This window comes from Triturus cristatus, chromosome 2_1 (assembly GCF_964204655.1).
Source record: "Triturus cristatus chromosome 2_1, aTriCri1.1, whole genome shotgun sequence".
In the NCBI taxonomy this organism is placed as follows: domain Eukaryota; kingdom Metazoa; phylum Chordata; class Amphibia; order Caudata; family Salamandridae; genus Triturus; species Triturus cristatus.
Window position 1 is genome coordinate 1176859787 of NC_140581.1, and position 18082 is coordinate 1176877868.

General features: G+C 49.7%; 1 protein-coding gene across 2 annotated transcripts in view; it reads left to right on the plus strand.

Annotated features, from left to right (window-relative positions):
• Positions 1-18082, plus strand: part of PIGG (phosphatidylinositol glycan anchor biosynthesis class G (EMM blood group)) — a 1313866-nt gene that overhangs the window by 110289 nt on the left and 1185495 nt on the right. For both annotated transcript variants that reach the window (XM_085636625.1, XM_085636626.1), the window contains exon 2: positions 533-738. In XM_085636625.1, coding sequence (XP_085492751.1) covers positions 533-738 — 206 coding nt within the window. The remainder of the gene's footprint in view (positions 1-532; positions 739-18082) is intronic.

Sequence of the window (18082 nt, forward strand, 5' to 3'; positions counted from 1 at the left end):
TCCCAATAACTCTGGTGTTTCTGCTACTATTTTGTATATTGCTGTGGTAAATGCCTTTTATATCAATGGGTCGAGCTATGATTTGATCTCCAGTTCAAGAATCTACTGTTACAGCCTTGATCCTGGAAGGAGGAATTCCAGGGGTGGAACAGATCATAGTACCATCAGGCTCAAAATGGATAGCCATGTTTAGTTTAGCCATAGGATCTCTTCCCAATAATTTAGCTGGGGAAGTTGGAGAAAATAGTCAATTCAAAAAGGACAATCGGTTCGTAAAACGAAAATGGTTGAAGTGGTCCGCATGAGCTGTCACATGCAGCAAAGGAAACTCAAAAAAGATCTTCATCTAAACGCCTCTGGCTCTTTAGCGTACAATGCAATAAATTGATGTTTGTAAATTAAATGTTCATTGTACAAGAGTTCGTATCATGAAATGACGATTAAAGTATATTTTTTGCATATCTGTTGTACATGTCGTTTGTACCTTTGAGCAGTTCATTTAATCGGTTTCTGATTTTGTACACCTGTTTAGGAACTACAACCAACTGGACCAGGCTTCCACCTCCCCTCTTCAAAAGAGCGGTGCTGGTCATGATTGATGCCTTGAGAGAGGATTTTGTGTTTGGACCCAAAGGCAAGCAGTTCATGCCTTACTTCACACAGCTTGTAGAAAAAGGAACAACACGCAGCTTTATAGCAGAAGCAACACCCCCCACGGTTACTATGCCTCGGATCAAGGTAAATCCAATCAGTCTTGAATTTATTTATAGGCATCTATGAAAGTATGCTGTATTTTTGTATGCGAGTTAATACATACACACATTTGGCCTATTTTTGAGGCATTTATGGGTCTCGCCTGAGACAGCGCATGCGCTAGTGAGGCATTTTTGCTTCCAGGAGATATTGTTTCTACAAGGGACTTGGAGCCCGCCCACTGCTTATTATTAATTGGTTTAATTTCCCTCTTATTTCCTGCCTTGCTATTGGCCAGCGTATGCTGGCTTCACTTTTTTTCTTTCTTGTGGCACATGGATGTATTGACTCCTCCATCTTGATTAGGGTCCTTTCTCTGCTGCCACTGTGATTGAGACACCATTTTTATTTTCTTATTTTTAATTCTTAAAGTTGTTTTACGTTTTCCCTCCCACCTCCCCTTCCACCAGTCGTCAGTGTTGCTTAATCTCTCCCATCCCACCTTCCTGTTGTCTGTATTGATCCCTACCCCATAAGGGGAAAAACAACCATTGGTAAATGCAATAGGTTTCGCCTATGTGATTATTAATACTTTTTTGTTGTAAGTTTTAGCTTGGTGAGCAGGTGTAAAACTGATTTGGTAAACAAATATTTGAACTAGGGGGGCGCTAGAGAGCCCGGAGCAAGATGGCCGCACTTTAGTGCTGCTCTGCCGGTCGAGATCACTATCCGCCTAGTATCCTGACTGATTGGCGCCATCAAAGGCTCTAACGCATATGTTTGACTCCCCTGCCTCTCACGGAATGCTTTGATGCTGCTCATCTACAGTTTACAGGCCTGCAACTGCTTGCTGTCGCTTCACTCGGCCCTAGCGCAAAATAGCGGCCTCGGAGTAAGATCTACTACTAACCTCCCTGTGTGAGCCCGCTTCAGATTGTGTTGCTGTGCCTGGCCCCTGCGGCGGAGATCCAGAGCTGTGGTGGTGCAGGTATGTTGGATCATCGCTGCCGAGCTGACTGCTGCTGAGGTCGGCGCTGGCTCCTCCCGTGCTGGGTACTCCTCTGGTATTGTGGGCCCGGAGTGCGGGGTGAGTCATCTTTGCAGAGCCTTTCTGCGCGGCCCGCCGCTGTATGACGGAGCAGCCTGGGAGCGGAGGAGTTAAGTGCTGCGGCGTTCTGTCAGCTGGGCAGCCCGCTCTCGGTGGCTCCGTCGTCGGTCTCGGATTGCCTGATTGCATCGGCCCCGGCCGCCGCTCCCGCTGTCTGGGCCTCCCGCATGGTGACGGGTGAGTGACTGCAGTAGCCCGCCTCCCCTCAATTTCATGTGCCACGCGCTGCATTTTCCAAACCCTGCCTTCTCTGCGGCCTGCCTGCGATGCTCTGGAGCTTTGTCTGGCACTGCCTGTAGTGAGCCTCCAGACCCCCTGTTCTGCATATCCCTGCCCTCGTGGAGCACACACGGCTGGCTTTCTGCTATGGAGGCCCCTGCTTAATAAGGCTGCCCTGCCTGGCTGGAGCTCCTGCGCCTGTATCGCAATGTACATCTCCCGGTGGTGCCTCACGCGAATCTCTGCATAGATGTGGGCGCTGCACTGTTCACTGCACGCAAGCTTCCATATCACTCTGCCTCCGTCCGAGCTGAAGTAGAGGATAGCTGTGGGACAGTGTATGTATCCTGTGTGGCGAGGGCACATTGCATATTATTTTGTGCGCGTTGCCTGTGTCTCTCTAACACCGTATTTCACCTGTGTCCACACAAACACACCTACAGTGCTGCAGCTGTGTAGACAATGCTGGGGCATTTTTTCGGCTTCATAGCGTTGGCACTAGAATGCCACATGCTCAGAAGCTGATGTGCTGCACAGGTGACCATCATACCAAGTAGGCATATCACACGTGCTCATCTGAAAGAAACACGTTAGTTAGATTCCTCACCTTAGAATATCCCCAGGCGTCAGACTGGATCCGGAAGATTTTTCGTCAGCAATACCCCTTGCGCGTCGCTAGGCGTCGTCTGCGGCTCCGCGTCCGTCGTCGGCGTCGTGCGCCGGAATGACGTCGTCGGAGTACTTAGACGCCGCCCTCGCGCGCTGATGTCAGTTCTTCTTTTTTCCGCGCCAGTAAGCGCAGATCCGGGAGAGCTACCCCTTTAGTCATTTTTTAACTAACTTTTTCGATCCTTTTTGATCTTGTCTCGACTCCGGTGCCGGTAGGATGCCTGGTTTTAAAGCCTGTGCTGACTGTAGCCGCCTGATGTCGGTTATGGACCAACACCGCCGGTGCCTTTACTGCTTGGGCCTCGACCACGACGCGGAGTCGTGTTCGGACTGCAAGGCCCTGACCTCGAAGGCTAGACGGGAGCGGTCCCGTAAGCTTCTCGAGATTCGCCACTCGGCTCCGCGCCCCTCTCGATCCCGGTCCAGGAGGAGGTCCAAGGATCGGTCGCGGAGCCGCAGCCGACGTCATCATCGGTCGTCGGGATCCAAGTCTTCGGGTAAGTCGAAGCACTCCAAGAAGTCCAAGAGGCGACACCGCTCTTCGGACTCCCCTCGCCGGTCGCGCGACTCGGCCGAGGGTCAGGGTGGTTCCACCCCGCGGCTCCGGCGGCGCCGCAGGCGCCGCGCAAGTCCCCATACCCACCGGTCCCTGGGACTGACGCGACGCCGGCGGAAGTCAGTGCCTTCCTCTCGGCCATGAGGAGCCTGGCTCCGCCGTCGACGCCCGCTGGCGCGCCTTCGGGCCCCGCGGACCCGACTGGGCAACCTTGCCTGCCGGCGGCTCCGGCCCCGGCGCCGTTGACGGCTCCGGCCTCGACGCCGCAAGCGCCCGAGGGACCCGTTCCCGAGTCCCCGCCGACGCCGGTCGACCTCGTCACGCCTCCTCCGCCGGCGTCGACACCGGTACCACCTCCGACGCCGACTCCGCTCGGCGTCGAGCCCCGGTTCAGTCCCGGTCCGGGCCCGGCGCCGATACGGCGTCGATGGACGCCGCGTTCGGCGCCGCTGGAGACACATTTTGTCTATCACCCGGCTCCGATCCTTCCTCCTGCATACCAGGAATCGGATGATGGGGACAACTGGGAGGGATCCGAGGATCCTATGGCCGTTCAGGCTCAACTGTCACAGGACTGGGCAGATGAACTGGGGGAGGCCAGTGGCCTGGATACCTCTCCAGACACTGGATTCATCTCTCCTCCGACTGTGGCTTCGGAGGAGGGTGCTGCTTTCTCTGTGGTGCTGCGCAAGGCGGCCGCAGCCCTTGGGCTCGAGCTACCTGCCGTGGCTGTGAGGACGAACGTCCTCACTGAGGTGCTTCAGTCTGCAGCAAGCTCCACTGAGCCTCTGCTGCCATTCAATGAGGCCCTCACTGACGTTCTGCAGGGCACCTGGTCCAAGCCCTCCACAGTTCCACCTGTGGACAGGAACGTCGCCAGGCGCCACCGCCCTGCTCCGGGCGACCCCAGTTTTCTGTCCCAACACCCTACCCCCGAGAGTCTGGTTATCCAGGCCTCTACCTCCCAATCCTCCTTCCCGACCGCTCCGCCAGACCGGGATTCCAAGAGGCTGGAACAGTTTGGCAAAAAGCTGTTCTCCTCCCTTAGTTTGGGCCTGCGGTCTTTGAACACCGCCTGCCTCTTGGACCGTTATTCCCACTCTCTGTGGGATGCGGTGGAGGACGTGCTGCCCCTGTGTCCGGAGGAGGTCCAGACACGACTTACCCAGGCTCTGGCCGATGGGAGGGATGCAGCGCGACATGCTATCCGATGTGGGCTTGACACTACGGACTCGCTGGGTAGGGCGATTTCTACCTCAGTGGCGCTTAGACGTCACGCCTGGCTGCGGTCCACGTCCTTTTCGGGCGATGTCCAGAGCACCCTCATGGACATGCCCTTTGATGGCACTCGCCTTTTCGGCGAGAAAGCGGACAGTGCGCTGAATCGCTTTAAGGACTCCCGGGCTACGGCCAAGTCCTTGGGCCTCTCGGCCCCGCGGTCGCAAACTTCCGCTTTTCGCCCCTTTCGTGGCCAAGGAAGGGGTGCCTCCTCACGTTCGCCTAGCCACCAGCCGCAGAACCAACCTGCGCGCGGTCGCGGATGTGGTTTCCGCCGAGGCGGTTCTGGAGGACGACGAGGTCAGCCCACATCCACCCCGGCAGCATCCGCCTCAAAGCCTTCCTAGTCCGAGCTTTCAGGCCCATTCCTGCCAGTGGGCGGCAGAGTTCGCCATCACCTGCTCCACTGGCGGTCCATCACATCGGACAGGTGGGTGCTGCAAATCGTCCGAAGGGGCTACTCCCTCCCCTTCGAGACGACCCCTCCAGCCATGCCGCCGCAGCACCACCGTATCTCGGGGGATCATTTGAATCTTCTCCACGAGGAAGTTTCGGCCCTCTTGGCCAAGGGGGCCGTCGAGCGCGTTCCGAGCCCAGAAGTAGGTCGTGGTTGTTATTCCCACTACTTTCTGGTTCCCAAGAAGGGCAAAAGGGGCCTACTCCCTATCTTGGACCTCCGGAACGTCCATGCCTTCCTCTGGAAGGAAAGGTTCAAGATGTTAACTTTGGCTCAGGTTCTAGCTGCCCTAGACCCTGGAGACTGGATGGTAGCGTTGGACTTGCAGGACGCATATTTCCACATCCCCGTCCTGCCGGCCCACCGGCGTTACCTGTGGTTCACGGTGGGCCAGGAGCACTTTCAGTTTACCGTGCTCCCCTTCGGCCTCACCAGTGCCCCTCGGGTGTTCACGAAAGTGATGGCGGTGGTCGCAGCTCATCTGCGCAGATCAGGGGTTCCAGTCTTCCCCTATCTCGACGACTGGTTGTTGAAGGCGGGCTCGCCCCAGACAGTCGTCTCCCACCTCCAGACTACGGCGGATCTCCTGCATTTGCTGGGATTTTCCATCAACGTGCCGAAGTCACACTTGAGTCCCTCTCAGAAGCTCCTCTTCATCTGAGCGGCTCTCGATTCGGCGCAGTTCCGGGTCTATCCGCCGGAACAGCGGGTCCGGGATATACAGGCCCTGATTCCCATCTTTCGGCCTCTATCCTGGGTTTCGGTCAGGCTAGTGTTGCGGCTTCTGGGGCTGATGGCCTCCTGCATCCTACTAGTGCATCACGCCAGGCGGCGCATGCGGGCTCTGCAGTGGGACCTGAAGTTTCAGTGGGCCCAGCATCACGGCAACCTGTCCGGCCATGTCTTGATCACGGAGGGCACTGCACAGCAGTTGCAGTGGTGGCTCATGGACCGCGATTGGGTCAAGGGCAAGAGCCTCTCCCTTCCCCAACCAGAGCATGTCGTAGTGACGGATGCGTCCCTCCTGGGATGGGGTGGCCATATGGGAGAGGCGGAGATCAGAGGCCTCTGGTCTCCGGCGGAGTCTCGTCTCCACATCAACCTGTTGGAGTTGAGAGCGATCCGACTTGCACTGAAAGCCTTCCTTCCCTCTGTCAGGGGAAGTGTCGTGCAGGTGTTCACGGACAACACCACCGCCATGTGGTATTGCAACAAACAGGGCGGGGTGGGGTCGTGGACCCTTTGTCAGGAGGCTCTGCGCCTCTGGACGTGGCTGGAACACCAGGGCGTCACCCTAGTAGTTAAACATCTGGCGGGCTCTCTGAACGCCAGAGCAGACGAACTCAGCCGCCGGTGCATGATGGATCACGAATGGCGTCGGAACTCCGAAGTGGCGCAAGGTCTCTTTCAGCAGTGGGGAGAGCCTTGGTTAGATCTATTCGCCACCGAAGAGAACGCGCAATGTCAGCAGTTCTGCGCGTTGGAATTTCCAAGGCGGCACTCGCTCGGCGACGCTTTTCGTCACGAGTGGAGTTGCGGTCTGTTGTACGCCTTTCCGCCTATACCACTTCTGCCCAGAGTGCTGAAGAAGATCAGGCACGACCGGGCCCAAGTCATCTTGGTGGCTCCGGATTGGGCACGAAGGTACTGGTATCCCGAGCTACTCAGTATGTTGACCGATCCTCCGATACGTCTGCCCCTTCGGGAGGATCTTCTGTTGCAGCAGCAGGGGACGGTCCTACACCCGAACCTGTCCAGCCTCCACCTCCATGCGTGGAGATTGAGCGGCGGCAGTTGATGCCATTTGACTTGCCTCGCCTCCTGAAGTCTATGATATCATTCTGGCAGCCAGGCGTCCCTCCACAAAGACGGTATACGCCTGCCGGTGGAACAAATTTGTGGCATGGTGCACAGCAAAGGCTGTGGATCCCCTTTCTGCCCCTTTTTCTGAGGTTCTCCTCTTTCTTCTTTCTTTGGCCCGGCAGGGCTCTGCCCTGGGCACCTTGAAAGGTTATCTTGCTGCCATCTCTGCCTTCTTGCGGCTTCCTGATCAGCCTTCTCTTTTCAAGTCCCCTGTAGTTACACGCTTTCTAAAAGGCATTACTCACACGTTCCCTCCTGTCCCTTTTGTAATGCCTCAGTGGGACTTGAATCTTGTTCTCACATTTCTAATGTGCGCTCCCTTTGAGCCTCTTCATAATTGTCCTCTTCGTCTGCTGACGCTTAAGACTGCTTTTCTGGTAGCCATCACCTCGGCTAGACGGGTGAGTGAGCTCCAGGCTTTATCTTCAAAGCCTGCTTTTCTCTCTGTTCATCCGGACAAGGTTGTCCTTCGGCCTCGTCCCTCCTTTCTTCCGAAAGTGGTGACCCCCTTTCATCTTGGGCAGTCTGTCACCTTGCCCACCTTCTTTCCGCCTCCGCATCCTTCCAAAGAGGAAGAGAGGCTCCACCGTCTGGACCCGAAACGTGCGCTCTCCTGTTATCTGGACCGCACAAAGCAGTTCCGGGTGGACGACCAACTTTTCGTTGGATACGTGGGTGCTAAGAAGGGGAAAGCTGTGCACAAACGGACCATCTCTCGGTGGGTCGTTTTGTGCATCAAAATTTGATACTCCTTGGCAAAAAAGGACCCTCCTGTTGGGCTGCGCGCCCATTCTACTCGGGCCACGGCGGCTACTACTGCTTTGGGACGAGGTGTCCCTTTGCAGGACATCTGTCAGGCGGCAACGTGGGCTTCGCTACACACGTTTGCCAGGCATTATTGCCTTGACAGCCAAGTCCGAAGGGATGGCATCTTTGGCCGTTCTGTCCTCCAGGACTTTCTGGTGTGATCTTGGTTCGCAGACCCACCACCGGGGATGGTATTGCTTGGGTATCTATTCTAAGGTGAGGAATCTAACTAACGTGTTTCTTTCAGATGAACAAGTTACTTACCTTCGGTAACGATGTATCTGTAAGAAACATTAGTTAGTTAGATTCCTCACCGACCCACCCATCCTCCCCGTTCTGCGAACTGACATCTAGGGTTAAGGTTATCCTTTTCAGGCCCCTAGATTTTATTTTTGGCACCAGTGTCGGTCTTTGCATGGCTCTGCGTTCCTGGCGCGGAAAGCTATGTACAAGAACTGACGTCAGCGCGCGAGGGCGGCGTCTAAGTACTCCGACGTCATTCCGGCGCACGACAACGGACGCGGAGCCGCAGACGACGCCTAGCGACGCGCAAGGGGTATTGCTGACGAAAAATCTTCCGGATCCAGTCTGACGCCTGGGGATATTCTAAGGTGAGGAATCTAACTAACTAATGTTTCTTACAGATACATCGTTACCGAAGGTAAGTAACTTGTTCTTCAGCTTCCTCTCCCACGCGTAGCTGACAATTGTTGGAACAAAGTCCCCGAGCGCTCCCTCTGGCCACTGTTCATACTTACGCTCCCATTGTGGGTACCCGCTCCAAGACTCGCTTCAATATGGGACGAACGGATAAACAGCAGGGCAAATTAAACTTTGAACCCAAAAAGAACGCTAAATCTCAAACCCCAAATGCCTCCGACACTGAGCTGGATTCTGAAGCCGTTTCAAGCACTAAGCTGGAGCGTCTGATGATGACCATGCAACAGAGTCTTCACACTATAGATGCCAAAATAAACCATTTGAACCTGCGCATGGACAATATGGCAACAAAGCTGAAAAAGCAGGGCACCCGGGTTGCAAAAGGCTGAGCAGCGCATCTCTACCACTGAGGATCAGGTTGAGGTGGTCAGTACATCTTGTGCCAGCATAGAGAAGCTGTTGGAAATGATAAGAGCCAAGAACGAGGATATTGAGGCCCGTTCTCGAAGAAACAATTTGCGAATTACTGGCATTTCGGAAACAACCAACACTGGGCCCATGGAAGCCTACGTTGAAACGCTGCTCACCACCCTTTTGGGAGTGGAACATTTTTCAAAGGTGTTAATTGTTGAGAGAGCCCACCGTTCACTAGCTGCCCGACCTGGACCTGGAGCACCGCCCCGTCCCATTATAGCCAGGCTGCTGAACTATCGTGATCGGGACACTGCACTTCGTTTGGCTAGAGAGAAAGGCAGCCTGAATTATCAAGGAATGAGGGTGGAACTTTTTCCCGACTTCACAGTGGCGGTGCAACAGGCGCACAGGGAGTTTCAGTCTGTAAAAAAAAATGTTGCAATCTCTGCACATCCAATACGCAACGCTGTACCCAGCCCGTCTGCGGATTCAACATGACGGAAATGCTCGTATTTTCTCGACGCCTAAGGAAGCGTTGCAATACATTCGCCAGATAGAGCGGCGGGTGCCGCGGCGGGAGGGAGGAGGGGCCTCTGATTCAGACGGTTGATACGTAAGATGGGCACTATTATGCATTCATTACTGTTATGTTACTCACTGTTGACAGCTATATTCTCAATGCGCTCTATTTGGTTTTTACTTGACTCCTTGAGGTTTCGACTGCTGGAGTGGGCGGGAGGGGTTGTTGGGGGAACAATGTTTTATGGATAGTACATTGGGTATATGGCACTGGTTGGGCATGGCTACTACAGAGACACTGTTCAGGCGTTATTACAGACAAATACAATTGAGGACAGGATATGACTGAACCCAAAAGCTCTACAATATCATGGCTTAGTTGGAATGTTAGGGAGCTCAACAATACTAAGAAAGTGCGTCAGGTGCTGTCCTATCTGGACCGTCATCACATCCAGATAGCCCTTTTACAAGAAACTCACCTCACTAAGCGGGCAGTATCCACCGTAGCCACTAGGTGGGCGGGGGTGCCTCTGGCTGCATCCTACTCCTCCTACGCGTGGGGTATAATGATTCTAATTAAAAGAAGGGAATCCCATTTGAACCGATCTCTGTGGATGAGGATGAAGGTGGCAGATATGTAATAGCACAGGGAACTTTATACGGTATGTTGATGGTGATCATAAATGTGTATGGACCTAATGTTGATGATCCTGCCTTCTACGATGCATTATAGGGTAAGCTTTACAATCTGCCCCCTTCTACTATTATTTGCGGGGGGATTTGAATGTGATTATGGACCCCGTCATGGACAGGATGTCTTTGGCGGACCCCACTCCTAAAAGGGCCGCTGCCTCAATACATGCTGGAATGCTAACCTTGGGGCTTAAGGATGTTTGGAGGTTACGCCACCCCGGTGCTAAAGTAGGCACATGTCACTCCTACGCACGGCAGGTCTGGTCCCGTATAGATTATTGGTTAGTCACGCAAGACGTAAATGCTTGAATTGTCCACATAAAGCATCTTGTCCGACCACTCCCCCGTATATCTTAGCATGGCGTTACCATCTTATACTCCCTCTCAATTCCAATGGCGGTTACAGTCATCTTCTCTATTGGATACAGTGTTCTGTGAAGGAATCCGTGAAGCCATCACTGACTATTTCTTACATAACACCGGCTCGGTCGAATCAGTGGGAACGTTATGGGAGACTTTTAAAGTGACCATACGCGGGATCTGTATAAGTTTACAAGCTGGTGTAATGCAGGCATTACGTAACACCATGTCCTCGCTTGAACGTGAACTCAAAGAGCTTGAAAGACAATATGAACTCGTGGCAGACCCTCCCACACTGGCACTTATAAAAGAAAAAATTACAGAATACAACAACGTTGCAGACCAGGAGATACGACATATGTCCAGTACGAGCAAGGCTAGATATTACGGGGAAAGGGGTAGACCTGGCAGAGCGCTTGCCTCCCGTATAACAGAACCCTGGGACAAAGCATATATTGTAAACGCAGTCCTTGCTGATGATGTAATGCATTATGACACACCCATTCTACTAAGCACTTTTGTAAAGTACTTTGCTGAAATGTATGCTCATCGACCAACTGCAGATGAGACTGAGATCCAACAGTATCTAGACGATATAGCGCTGGTGTGGGTCTCTGAGGGGCAACAAGAGTTTTTAATGCATCCTATTACCTTAGATTAAATACGGAACGCCATTAATGCGCTTCCTAATGGAAAGTCGGCTGGCACCGATGGTCTGCCGGCAGAATTCTATAAGGCGTATATAGACATCCTCGCTCCCTGTCTTCGCCAAGTTTACGAAGAAGCGTATGAGACTCAGTGCTTACCTCCGACTCTGCGGGAGGCCCTTGTGGTCACACTGCTCAAGCCTGACAAACCGTCAGACAGGTGCGACTCCTATCGACCACTCTCCGTAATTAATACTGATGTAAAGATCTTAGCAAAAGTTCTAGCGACCTGATTGAAGCTACTCCTTCCTGTAATGGTACTACCAGATCAATCTGGTTTTGTCCCCACTTGGTCAACCTCCCATAATCTGCAGACACTCTTTGCAGTGATGCATGTCCTGGAGCCCACACTGCCGGCAGTGGCGGTGCTCCTTGATGCTGCTAAGGTATTTGATTCTATCTCCTGGTCTATGTTTGCAATTCTGCATCACATGGGGGTGCCCATTATTTTCACCAATTGGATACAATTGCTCTATACACGTCCCTCTGCACGGCTGAGGGTAAATGGTCGCTTGTCAGAGGGGATTGATATTCACCGTGGCACACGGCAGGGATGTCCTCTGTCCCCCTTACTATTTACACTCATTCTTGAACCGTTGGCCTGTATCCTACGGCAGCGCTATGCTCGTGCGGCACTGCGCTTTCACCAACGTCCTCTGGCAGTCTTTATGTATGCAGACGACATGGTCCTGTATGTCCGGGAGCCTGCTCTGCACCTGGCACCCCTCATCAGGGAGTACATCCGGTTTGAGTGGTTCTCATGCCTTGGTATAAACTGGACCAGGTTGGTGATCCTACCCCTCACAGATTGCACACCCCCACTTTGATCTGGACTACCCCTTGGTATGGTGTACTGATACTGTCAAATATTTGGGTATATGGCTCCATAGATATCCGCAAGTGCTGATACAATCCAATTACGGCACAGCCATCACTCGACTTGAAGGGCAAATAGCCTGCTGGATCAAGCTGCCCCTGTCCTTTGCAGATCGCATAGCTTTAATGAAAATGGTGATACTTCCGCGATTTCTATATCTCTTTGTAAACATTCCTGTCCCACTAAAGCATCATTTTTTTAACACACTCCGTTCTCTTCTGGTGTCGCCTTAAATGGGAAACGCTCACGCTCCCTTACGAGCAGAGAGGTTTTACGGCACCCGACTTTCATCTATATTATCTATGTGCACAGGCTCACTACGCCTACTACTGGCAGCAAGATCCAGCTTACATCCCCCATGTTGCGGTGAAGGCGGGAGCCGTTCACCCTATACCACTCAAAGCCATGGCAGTGAATACACACACAGTTTTTGAGAAAGGGGAGTTCGACACAGTTCAAACCACGGCTAAGGCATGGCAGGACTTGGGAAAGCGAGCGCAGAAAATGCCACTCTATTCACCCAATATGCCACTCCTATACCACACACAACTTTCTGTCACTGCTGAGCCTGGTGCCCTAAAGACCCTTAAAGATATGAATATGGTGAAAATGGAGGATGTGTTTCCTGGTGGCCAATTTATAGCCTCAGCATCTGTGGCTGCAGTCAGTGGAGTCACTGCTATGCAACTCTTTATCTATACTAGATTGCACTCAGCTATGCGTGCTCTCTATCCACAATTTCCTGCGGAACCTCCTACGCTCAACGCACTGCAACTTTTATATACAGCCACTTCGCGGGCGAAGTTGGTCACTAGATTATATCAGGTATCACAGAGGGAGGTGGTTGCACTAGGTACATCTACATTTAATAAATGGAACTCAAGCCTGCCGAATCCCATATCTGATGATGAATGGTTTGAATGCTGCTGCCTGACGGGGCGCTTAACAGCGAACGGTAACTTGAAGTTGGTCCACTTTAAGTATCTACATCAGTTATACTATACACCTGCACAGCTGTATGCTTATGGTCTTCGGGAATTGGATGGCTGTAAGCGATGTGGAGCGCCCAAGGCAGATTTTTATCACTTAGCTTGGGAATGCCCAAGGGTGTACTCATATTGGGAGTCTATCGTATGGATTATACACTTAATGATTGATCTGCCTTTCACCTGCACCCCCCCCCACTATGTCTTTTGGGCCTGGTTACCAACATTAAGGCCTCACATAGGAAGTTTGCGGCTATAGTATTACTAATGGCCAAGCGAAGAGTCTCTATGTGCTGGGGGGGTAGATCCGTGCCTACCATAAAACTATGGCTGCAGGACCTGACTTACTGTCGTGATCAGTTCACATGCTATGCAGAGGAATTGCCTAGGTCTTCAAGACCACGGGACATTTGGGCTCCCCTCACAACTTATTTGCTGTCCGCAGACACTATCTGATGTACTGTAGTTACGACTGACTGAATTATTTATTAAGCGCACTTTTGCCGAGGCGTCTTGGCGCTGTATGAGGGTGGAGATTAGCACAGTCAGTCTAGGATTTAGTGAATAGCCAGGTTTTTAAGGCCTTTCTGAACAGAGTCTTATTTGTTCCTAGTCGTAGCTCTGCAGGTAAGGAATTCCATAATTTTGCCGCTTGAAATGGAAAAGCCTTGCCACCCCATCGGGCCCTCTTGATCTTAGGTAGGCAGACCAAACCTAGACTGCCAGATCTTAATGTACGTGTCGATACATAATGAGGAAAAAGAGATTTCATATCATCTGCACCTCCTCCATTTACAGCTTTATGTACTAGGCATAGAGCCTTGAACTGCACCCTTCGACGTACAGGGAGCCAGTGAAGAAGCCTTATGCCAGGTGATGTCGGATGGTGTTTCGGAAGATCTAGCAGTACTCTTACAGCAGCATTCTGCAACGACTGGAGTTTGGAGAGCTGTCTTTCTCCTATTCCGGCGTACAATGCGTTGCAATAATCAATACGAGATAAAACTAAGGCTCCTACTACTGTTTTCCTTAAAGAAAAAGGAATGAAAGGCAATATTTTCCGAAGAACCTTGATCGTGAAGAAACAAGCCGAGGTGACCTGATTGACTTGAGACGTGAGTATTAAATCTTTGTCAATCAGGAAGCCTAGATTTTTTACTTTTTGTGCTGGAACTGGACAGATGCCTGCTTCTGGAGGCCACCATGTGTGATTACAGATAGAAGATTTTTGGCCAAATTCAGTCACCTCAGTTTTCTCAGTGTTGAGCTTTAAAAAATTTGTGTTCATCCAGCTCACAACACTGGATAGGCAGTTTCTAAATCTCTCCGCTGTGAATTCCACACTCTGTATGAGAGACGCCACCAGCTGGGTGTCGTCAGCATACGATACCAGTTTTAAGCCTTGATCTTTTATTAGTTTTGCCAGTGGCGTCCCATACAGATTAAACAATGTAGGGGATAGCGCGGATCCCTGAGGGACTCCACATGGGAGGACAAACTCTTCAGATTGAAGTCCTTCCCAATGAATTTGATGTACTCTAGAGTCCAAAAAGGACCGGAGTAGTGCTAATGCGGAGTCTCTAATTCCCACTGATATAAGCCTTTCCAGTAATACTTTGTGATTTACGGTGTCAAACGCTGCTGTTAAATCAAGTAAGATTAAGACAGCTCTACCGCCCTCGTCCATTTCCCTGCGAATTTCCTCCGTCGCCATTATTAGCGCGGATTCAGTGGAGTGTCGTGATCTAAAACCATGCTGTGTGGAATCCAGGGAACTATTAGGTCTACAAATTCCATTAACTCTTGGTTCATGGCTATTTCCAGTATTTTTGATGGCAGAGGGAGACAGGATATAGGACGGTAATGTTTGATATCCTGAGGGTCCAGTGAGTTTTTCTTAAGAATGGGTCTTATACAGACCTTTTTCCCACAAACCCACAAAGGGGAGGAACAAAAATATATGTAGGCTCTACCTCCACTGTCATGAAATGTATCCCTTCTGTGTTTCTCTTCTGAGTATAATGTCATGTGATGCCTTTTCCTTTCAGGTACAATATCCTTATTGTGATTGTAGGTGATGCCTTGACGGGTATTATTCCGAACTATCAGCTTACTTGTATTTTGTCCATGCCAAACAGATGCCATGTACTTTATACATTTAAGCTGTTTTTCGTTACTCTTTAAAAATGAATAAATAAAATAAAAAAATAAAAATATTTGAACTGGGTACCTGAAAGCCAGAAAGTATGAGTGTGACATGCAAAAGGTGTGCATACTCACCAATTGATGTAAAGAATATAAGAATACATTACTCTCTGTGGAACACTGTAGAAGAATAACAGTTTGGCACAGGGACAATAGAGTGAATGCAGAGGAGAGGAGGGGGGACAGGTGGGAAGTGAGTGTATTAGAAGGAAGGACCGGGCAGAGGAAAAAAAATATTAAAACAGAGTGAGTGTGTGATATAAAAGAAATAGTTAAAGAAGGCACTATGTTAAGTGGAGAGATAAAGGGATAAATAATGAGAAAATTAACAAAGGAAAGCACAAGAGAAGGATGTACTGAGGAAGGAAGCAAGAATATAAGTAAGGATTTAAGAAAAAAGAAAGGGAGGGTCAGCGAGCAAGTAAATAATCAAAGAGAACAGAAATGTACAGGCAAAACCTAACAATGTATTCTATGGCCTCAAATAGACACTGTACGCCATTCACAAAAAGCATGGATTTCTAGCAATCCTTCATTTCCCATTGTGGTACAATGAAAACATGCAGGCACGCTTATGCGCTTTGTAAAGACTTCAGTTGTGTAGTGCCAGCTAGGCCTGCTGCACAACCAGATGATTAAAAGTGAAAAATCAGTTATGCTTGTAACATGTAAGTTGTAGAAGGTCTTGCATGTCACAACGATATGGCGACACCCTACCTGTGGATTCTTGAGTAGGTCTGATAAATACATATGCAGTATAAAAAACAAGCATTTGCAATGCAATGGGTCTCGCATTTACGAGAGTTTGAGCTATTGGCATTGTAAATTACGATGCCTTTTATTTATTTGTTGTTTTTAAAACAGATAAATAAAAGGCAATATTATTTACAGTGCCTTAGCTTAAACTCTAGCAAATGCGAGACCTATTGCTTTGCCAATGCGTTCGCGGTCCATGCTATCAAAATTAAAAAAAGTTAGGCGAGAGTGTGTCCTGCCTGCAACAGCAGGCACGACAAAGCTATTTGAGAAAATAGCGCTTGGAGCCAGTAATGGAAGGCTACCAAGAATCAATACATATAATAGGGAGTGTTGCCATGGTAGGTTACAAAATGAGTTTACGCTACTAAGGAGGGACTACTAAGCTTATTGACCAATGAATAGCACAGTTTACAGTGGACAATGACACAAGCCAATAAAAAATATGGGCGGAGAGTGGGCGGAGCTTCAAGTCTCAACCTGAATACAGCATGCCTCGCAGAGCAGCGCATGCGCTGCCCAGGCTCGACCTAAAAAGCAAATTATGCGGCATTATAGATAACTTTCTGTGGCACTACTGCTTCACTATTTTGATGTTTAAACACATACTAACACTGCATGTGCAAAGGTTCCACCTCAGTGGTACCTTGTTCCACACAATACTGAGACCAGTAACTCAAATGTGACCCGCTGCAATGGGTCCATTTTAGCTACAAATTTCGAAATATTTTGTGATGCTTGTGTGAAAATTGTGTTGGCTGAGATATAGGCTCCTTCTAGGCACCCCCTCCCCCAAACCTTAGTAAGACTGTTATCTGTGGTAGAGGTGGGCGAGCAACTGAAAGCTCGAGACAGGCATGAGCCTGAAGTCTGGCTCAGCTCAAGGTCCTGTTGGAACCTCGAGCCCATAACGAGCCTTTAATGTGGCTTCTGCCTGCCTCCCTAGTCCCTATCCCCAAGATCTGGTGTTAAGGTCCAACTGGTTGACTGTGGAAGGTTCAAGTCTCCGCTTCGGCTCAACAACATCCTCTGATTCTTTGCAAATCACTTGATTGCCCGTGTCTATAAACAGGGCATGTGACCCTATGAAATGCAGCTAGCGTATATATTATGTAAATAAAGTGGTCCAGTACCTTCGGGTTGAGTTCACACTATATTTTAAAAACTGCAGAAAAATGCACCAAGAAGTAAAAACAAAGCTTTGACATAAGGCAGGACAAATAAATGCACATTTTCTTCTGTTTTGTACAAAGTGAAAACAGAAACCCTGTATATATTGTGGCTTCCCCGCTTACACTGTGTGATCTGAGGGAAATATTTTATTTCTTTTCTTCATTTTTGCGTATGAAAGCACTTTCAAATATATGAGTTCAGGCTACCAGTTGTATAAAACTATTACTTTTATTAAGTTCTTCTCAGTGCAGTGCTATAACATGCAGAATTAACATCAAAGCCTCCACATTTTAAAGGAATGCACTTTATTAAATTTTGAAGAGTCTATCATATTTTTACGTGATGTTTGCTGTATGATTTACTTAGAAAATATTTTCAGAGCTCGAAGGTCGGAGCCAGACCTCTGGCTCAGCTCTGGCTCTCCCTGTTAATTTGTTGGCTCGCCCGCGTCTAATCTGTGGCACTTTTAATTGTTCAACAAGACATTGTGGGTTAATTGTCTAGGTGAGTTTGAGTGCTTGCAGGTCCACAGACTCAAACTTTTACGTAGTTTCTCTTTCATGAAATAACCCATTGCAGCATAGTATTGACTAATTCCATAAATTATGTGCAATTTATGGATAGCTCTCATTGAAAATAATACGTCTTCACAGATTACAGTTAATGGCAGTGATTCCCAAACTTTTTCGACCCAGGGCTCAATTGGGATGAAGCCGATGAAGGTATTATAATCATATACGCAGGGTGTTTCATATTACTAAGGTGGACCCACTAATAAAATATTCCTAGTTACATAAAACAGGCCCATGCCTTTTTTAGAGTACCCTCTCAAACTATTTGATCCCAATTACAATGCTAGATAGCGCCCCTATGCATGTAGGCCCCATTGACAAAGTGTTTCTGCGCTTGAAGAATATTTACATGCTCTTCCATTTCTATCCATGTCATACGTGCCAACACACCTGTTCCAGCAGGGTGACTCATGATTTTTTAAACCACATACAGATTTATTTTTGCTGCCTCCTCCCTAAAATTGCCTCCAAATCAATGAAAGCCAAATACATTTCTCAGATTTTTTTTTT